The sequence below is a fragment of the Lemur catta genome, chromosome 15 (assembly GCF_020740605.2).
Source record: "Lemur catta isolate mLemCat1 chromosome 15, mLemCat1.pri, whole genome shotgun sequence".
NCBI classification, from domain to species: domain Eukaryota; kingdom Metazoa; phylum Chordata; class Mammalia; order Primates; family Lemuridae; genus Lemur; species Lemur catta.
The window spans coordinates 13,273,686-13,281,160 of NC_059142.1; the positions used below are offsets into that span (position 1 = coordinate 13,273,686).

General features: G+C 51.0%; 1 protein-coding gene across 3 annotated transcripts in view; it reads right to left on the reverse strand.

Annotated features, from left to right (window-relative positions):
* NLRP1 (NLR family pyrin domain containing 1) overlaps positions 1-6,241 on the reverse strand; it is a 42,617-nt gene extending 36,376 nt beyond the window's left edge. For 2 of the 3 annotated variants that reach the window (XM_045569621.1, XM_045569620.1), the window contains exons 1-4: positions 5,708-6,241; positions 5,027-5,310; positions 3,939-4,115; positions 2,036-2,239 (exon numbers count right to left, since the gene is read on the reverse strand). In XM_045569621.1, coding sequence (XP_045425577.1) covers positions 2,036-2,239; positions 3,939-4,115; positions 5,027-5,310; positions 5,708-6,003 — 961 coding nt within the window. In that variant the 5' untranslated portion in view covers positions 6,004-6,241. Of the gene's footprint in view, positions 1-2,035; positions 2,240-3,938; positions 4,116-5,026; positions 5,325-5,707 lie in introns of all 3 variants that reach the window. The other variant, XM_045569622.1, reaches the window with a different exon arrangement.
* Between the last annotated feature and the right edge of the window lie 1,234 nt (positions 6,242-7,475).

The window sequence follows — 7,475 nt, forward strand, 5'->3', positions numbered from 1 at the left end:
AAGCCCCATTCACCTTGGGAAACTTACTGGGCATCCATAGTTCAAGGTTACCTATCCTACCTTTGCAGATGTGCTGAGGAAAATCTGGGGAGAGTGGAGAGTGTGGGGTCAGTTCATGCCTTTAGTGCTGCTGAGACTGGGATGTTCAGAGGGCCACCCCACCTCTGAGTTCATAATCTATAGCTCTACTTTTATTGTCTCCTGTGGGAACATTTCTGGCAATGTGAAAATATTCTACAGCCTCAGGATAGCCATGTGGGGTCATGGCCATAGTCTGCCCTGCTCAGACTGTGTCTGCCTGAGGTGCCAGTGGAGGGCTTGGCTCCTCTTAATGCCACATTCTCCTGGTTTTCATGGCTCTGTTACCACACCACATATCTAAATCCTCTTATTTCAAGTCATACTTTAAAAATTCTACCCTTACCCCTGATACCACTAATGAGTTTCATTTTAATATCATCCTCTTGATCAGGTATTGACAAACTCCAGCCAAATCCACAAAGACAGGTAGCTGGCTGGATTTGGCTGGAGTTTGCCAACCCCAGCCAGCCACCTGTTTTAGTACTACTTGCAAGCTAAGAATTGTTGTTTTATTTTTAGATGGTTGAAAAAAAATCAAAAGAAGTATAATATTTCATGATGTGAAAATTATGTAAAATTCAAAATTTAGCATCTGTAAGTACAGTTTCATTGGAACACAGACATCATGCCCATTGGTTTATATACTATATAACTATATAACTATAGCTGCTTTTGGGTTATGAGGGCAGAATTGAGTAGTTGTGACACAGAAACCATGGCTCACTAAGCCTAAAACATTTACTATGTTTTCTTTTACACAAACACACTTTCCTACATTTGTTCTTGATATATCAAAAAGCATGTGATGTGCTTTCTGTACTTGCTATGAAACTGTTATTGGGGATGTAATTTTGTTCAAGTTCTTTACTTGAAAAATTCACTTAGAATTTAGAATCAGGGAAAAATGTATTTCTCTTGAATTGGTCTTTTCTATTGAACAATAGGTATTATGTAACCCATTATATTTCCCCTTTTGTCCTGGTTTCTGGGATGCTCATAACCAATGGAAACTTCAATTATAGCAACTGATTACTCCTCATGGCTTTCTTACTTGCTTTTTTCACTTTTAAGGTTATTGCGTTCTATTATAGTAAGGTTATTACATTTGTATGTTTCTGTAAGATGCCTCTAATCTTTCCTTTTTTCTTTCCCTTCTTCCTTCTTTTCTTTCTTTGAATGGGAAATGGTGTGACTAAATAAGTTGATTGACATACTTTGAGCCTGGAGCCATATTTTAGGACCATGAATTCTACACGTTTACTCCTAGCTGGATGCAGAAGAAATCCTTTAAACATAACAACTCTCAGATTTCAAAGGGGACAAGTCCTAGTATTGAAAGGCAGTGTAGTTCAGTGGTTAAGACCATGGCATCAGGGACCTGTGTACCTGTGGCAGAGGGAGAAGGATATATGAGTTAAAAGTGTGGATTGTGGCATCTGAGAGAGGGAAGGCATCTCCGTCACTATTAACTACGAGACTTTACCATTTTGAGCCTCAGTTTTCTCATTTCCAGGGTTGGATAATAACAATATCTGTCTCATGGGCTGGTTGTAAAATTCAAGTACAATGTGCAAGAGTAGCAACAGGCCTAGGACCTGACACAGAGAATGTCCAGCAAACACTTATGGCATGTGATGTGCTCTAGGCTGCCCAGGGGGTGAGCAGCTCAGTGGAAATGAAATCCAGCTCACCTGGCTCCAGGCCAGTGCCCTGTCCACTAAACCAGGTGATGTGCTTCCTGTGCTGGAAAATGCGCCTACATTTTAATGTTCAGAGGCCTCCTGGAAACAGTGCTTTGGTCCAATGGAGAGACTCCAATAGTAGGATTTCTGGAGAGACATTTCAGATGTTTTCGAGATCCTCTGTGTCCAGCCTGCCAACTGCACCCCCAGGGGACCCTTTGTCCATGCCTCTGCCTCACCCACCCCACTCCAGGAGCTCAACAGGGTCTTACCTGTGGGGCAATTTCCAGATGTTTCAGCCAGGGGCCACTCAGTCCCTGGAGCCTCCTGCTTTCTGGGCCCTAGGCTGGGCTGAGGTAGGGATTGCCAGCCCCCAAGCACCGCTGTGGATGTGGGGGCATTGGGTGACTCCTGGCTTGGAGACTCGTGGTCTGGGGAGCTTGGAAGAGCTTGGTAGAGGAGTGAGGAAAGGTGTTCTGGAGGAGGAACGACAGGAAAGAAATGACTATTTACTGAACATCCATTTTATTTTAGGTGCATATGGTTGGAATGCTCACAACAATCCTGTGAGATGGGTGTTAGGAATACTATTTTTAAAACCATGTAAATGTAGAGAGATAATTTTCTTCTCTTAGTAGCTGGTCTGAAACTTCTTGGTGGGAGTACAGTGTGGACAGTGTGTATTAGGTAGAAAGAGATTTTTTTCCCCTTGAGATAAGGTCTCTTTCTCTTGCCTGAGCTAGAGTACAGTGGCATCATCATCATAGCTCACTGCAGGGTCAAATTCCTGGGCTCAAGCAATCCTCCTACCTCAGCCTCTGAAGTAGCTGAGACTACAGGCATGAGCCACCACACTCAGCTTGAAGTAGAAGGATCTTTGTAAGCTACTTCAAGAGTTGAGCTCCCCATTTCAAGGAACAATAAATAGTTACTAAGTGGCATTCTAGGGAGGGCAGTTTGTCTTTACTGCCAGGTGCTGCTTTGCTAGGCACTGAAATTTGAGCTATGCAAGTTGGAGGCAGAGCAGAATTGCTCTGTGTCATAGAGTAGGGAAGAGCCAGTAAGACTGGGCACTGCATGGGGGAAGGGCAAGAGAGAAGAATGCTGGTGGGGGCATAGGAGGGCCCCTCTGTGGGGAGAGATGTGAGCAGCTTAACCCTCATCTCCTACAATATCTTCAGTAGAATTTACATCAAGCACTTGGACTTCTGTGCAAGTGGATTTTTTGTGTAGCACTCAAAGAGGTACAAATTTCTGTACTATGGAGTGAGAGGTGGCATGAGGAGCGAAAACTGAGTAGTATGAAGGCTCAGCGGAGGAAAATGAGACACAGAGGGGTGGAGCGACTTGTTCCATGTCACACAGCAAGCTGGTGAAGTCAGGATGAAAAGTGAGGGTAGTGGAGTCTGAGACTGTGACCATGATTGCCAGGGCATGGGGGTGGAAGGGGTGAGAATGGGCACAGAAGGAAGGGAAAGAAAAAAGGTTGGACTGTCGCAAAGCAGCAGCAGGGTGATGAGGAAATTGCTCCACCAGGAATGGATTTTCTAGGTTCTAGCCCTTGTTCTGCCACTAAATGCTGTGGGAGCTTGGACAAATGAGCTGCTCTCTCTGGCCCTTCTGCTTTGGGAAGAGGTGACCACTTTGATGCTGTCATGAAAAGAGGAAGAGACAAGGGTGTAGCTGAGGTTTGCAGCCTGGGTGATTCAGGGTGGCAGAGACCAAAATAAGAGAAGTCTGGTGAGGGAACTGGGTTGGGCTGAGAAATGAGCCTGGCCCCCTCTTGGGGCCCATCTGGAGAACAGAGTCCTCTGGAACATCTGGACCACCCTGACCCCAACGATCTTCAGAGCCCACCAAGATTGCGAGCTGAACTCTGCTGAGGCGAGGACCGTGACACACATGGTACCCAGTTGGGTGAGACCCACTACCTGACCCACATGGGTCTCAGTTTCCCTATCTGTCAAATGGGGAGGGATATAATCTCAGCACTGGGAGGTCCCTGAAAGATATTTTGAGGCCTGCTGCTCTCATCACCCCATCCTGGCTCCTCCACACTTCCTCTGCTGTCCCCCATTCCAGGTCCCCATGCAGGTTCACACTCACCCAGGTGGAGACCCGCTGGCTGACTCACAGCCCTACCCCAGGCTCTCAGCCCAGCTCAGCAAGCCTTACCTCCGAATGGGTGTCTAGATCTTTCAGGAGGCCATCTTGAAATCCTTCTCCTTTCTGAGACCTGGGGGTGCCCCAGGGACTCAGGGCCACAGAACCTCAGCACAGCAGTGGAGGTGGGCTGGCTGGGGGACTCCAGGTTGGGTGCACTTGGGGAGGAGAGGAGTGGGGGAAAGTCATCTGCAGGAAGGAGACAGAAAAGTTGGGGATATGTCAGAGTGGCAGGGGCAGGAGACTGAGGCCAGGGTTCTTCGTACTAAGCAGGTCTTCTGTCTCAACCAGAAGAGGTCAGGAGAAACCAGTGAACCCACTGCTGCCCTCCGCAGTCTCCTCCACGGGCTCCTCCAAAGAACGATGCTCTGATAGACACTGCTGGGCAAAAGGTACTGGTCTGGGATCCAGGAAATCTGCATATCTGTCCTGGTTCTAACTCTACTCCCTGTGTAAGTCACTGCTCTTTTCCCATGTGGGACTAAGGGCCTCTGCATCCCAGGGATGCTAATGGTACTAATGACAACAGCAGCAACAATAGCAACAAGAGCTCTCAGTTACTGAGCACTTACTACATATCAGACTCTGTGCTGAATGTTTAACATGGGTTAGCTCTTTTAACCCTCACACAGTTCAAGGATGTGGGCTCTTATTCTCCCATTTTGTAGATGGAGAAATAGAGGCAGAGGGCGGTAAAGTGATTTGCTCAGGGTGGTAGAGGCAGGGCTGGAAGCTGCCTCTGCCTGATTCTCAAGTCTGTGCCTGAAACTACAATGCCAGGCAAGCGCTCTCCCCTGGGAGCAGGGCCCGAAGCCCACGCCCACCTTTCCCAGCATCCCCCTCCCAGGCACTGTGAGGACCACAAGGGGGCCTGGGAATGCACATGAATAGAAGAGGGTGTGGGGCTCTGAGACCCAGCAAGGGTGCCCCAGCTCCAGCCTAGTCTGGGGCCTGGATCCCCCCTTAGACAGGGTGGTCCCAAGTCACTGCCTAGAGCTTCACCTGGCAGAGAGGGTTCATTGGTGGTGGTGGGGTCCGGGGGGGGGGCATAGCCAGGGCCAGGGGACTATAGCAGGCAGAGGGGCCCTTTGTCCTCTCACCTAACAACAAGGTCTCCTCTTCCTGGGCCTGGGCACAGGGCAAGCTCAGGCCCATCTGCCTCCAGGTGTGGTGGGCCAGGTCCCAGGCCTGCTGCTCCCCATACTGAGCCACCAGGCATGAGGCCACCTCCTTGCCACTCATCTTCTCTGGTGAAATTGCCGTCGCACCAGAAGAGCCCCAGAAGGGTGCCTCATTGTGCAGCCGAAGCTGGAACTCCTTCAGCTCCTCCTTCTTCAGTAGCTCCAAGTAATAGCCCAAGTGGGCTCTGCTGGCCATCTCCATCCTACAGCGGGGGGACTGGCGGATGTTCAGGGGACAGCGGAGGTGGATGGGTGGTGAGGGGCGTCAGGCAGGCAGAGAACAGTGGTCTCCTTTGCCTTGGCCCCTACCATCTCCCACTGTGGGACTCCCACTGGGGGACTCCCACTGGGATCACTCCTCTTGGCTTGGTAAACTTGTATTCAGCATTCAGAACCCAGTTTTGGAAACCCCAGGGCATCTGCCAATAGATGGTGTTGGTGGTGGGGGAAGGGAGTGGTAGGAAAAGTCATGGCAGGGAGGGGCCTGGAGGGGACTGGGAGACACTGGAAGAATTCAGGTTATGTGGGGGTGCTGGGGTGGGGCCCAGGGCCTGGGAGGGGGGACAGAAGGGTGGGGGATGGGGTGTGGGTGACACTCACGGTTCTGTGTTCCTCAGATTCTTCCCTCTCCTGGTCCCTGGACTCCTGAGGTTGATCTTTGAGCTGCAAGGCTGGCAAGGAGGTGGACTGGGGGAGAGGCAAGGCAGGGGTTGGGCTTCCAGGGTCCCCGGTCTCTTCAGACCTCTCCTGGCCCTGAGACACCAGCCAGTGACCACAGCCCCAGGCAGCCAGAGCAGGAAAAATACGTCACCCAGAGGAAACCCATGGCAGGCCAGGGGAGGCGGGGTGAGGGGCACAGGCTGAGACAGGCCGGTGCTGCAGCGGGTGCAGACCATACAACATGCAGTGCACACACCACACGCAGGCCCCGCCAGCCCAGCACCCAGAGCCTGCCCGCAGACCCAGGGTGCAGCCTTTCCTGGCACTCGGGTGTGGGGCCCAGGCCCAGGCTCTCAGGATGGGTGGGGCCCCTGTGTCTGCCAGGGGGAAACATTAGACCTGGGCCACAGAGCACCTTCCTGGCCTTTCATGGTTTGGGGGGCTTCCTGAGCCCCACTGCCCATCCTGCCATGCTCCAAGGGGCACTGAAATGTGTGTCCCAGGCCCAGGGGTCTCTGTGATTTATGAGCAGCCTGGCACCCAGCTAGTAAACATTTCCGCCCGAAAGCAGAACAGCCCCACCTCATCCCTGCAAAGCCAGGCCTCAGGGAGCTGGCCCCAGACCTTCTTCCTGTTTTGGAGAATCAGCAGAGGCCGAGGTCTCCAGGTTGAGGAGTGGCGACACCCAACTGATTTGCAGTTGTAAAATAAATAGCACCAGGAGTGTCTGGAGATGCCTTGATTTGACCTGGGCTGGCAGAGTCCAGGCTGCTGCCCGTGGTTATGTGGAAACTCATTCCTTGTGTGGCTGATTCACTTCTCTGAGCCTCAATTTGCTTATCTATTAAATGGGACATCATAGGTTTGCCAAGAGATTCAAATTCAACAAAAGGTTTTTGTAATCATTAAGTATATTAGGTAAGTGTTAGTGTTTTTTAATGGCCGATAAACCCATTGTAGGACATTCTAACATCAAACTTACCAGAAGGGGAAAGCCCTGCACTAAAAGCTGGGGTGACCGGAGGGTTCTGAGCGCTCCATGAAGGGCCCTGAGACCCCGTGTGGTGGGAGGAATGTCCTGGGGGAGGGCTTTTTTCCTGTTTGGGCTTTTTTCCCCATCCTGACACCAACCAGTTGTGACGCCAACTCTCCAGACACCAACTGGGTGTGCTACAGTTCAGTTCAGTTCTGACACTGCCTGCCTGGAGCTGGCGTCAGACCCCACAGGGTTATGGACTCAGTCTTGCAAAACTGCCCTCACTTCACATGCAAGTTGCAAATGGGGGTCCCAGACCACTTGCACGAAATAACTTGGTGACCAATTCAGGGGTTCCCACAGCCCCTCTCAGATTTGATAATTTGCTAGAACAACTCACAGGACTCAGGAGAGCCTTTATGATAAAGGACACAACTCAGGAACAGCCAAAGGGAAGAGCTGCCCAGGGCAAGGATGGATGGGGGAAGAGATGCAGAGCTTCCTTGTCCTCTCTGGGCACACCAGCCACCCTCCCTGCACCTCCGTGTGTTCCCTACCAGGAAGCTCTCCAAACCCCAAACAAACCAAACCTTAGGGGTTCTTATGGAGGTTTCCTTTCATAGGCATGACTGATTAAATCACTGGCCATGGGTGATCAACTCAACCTTCAGCCCCTCTCCCCTCCCTGGAGGTTGGGAGGTGGGGCTGAAAGTTCCAACACTCTCATCCTGC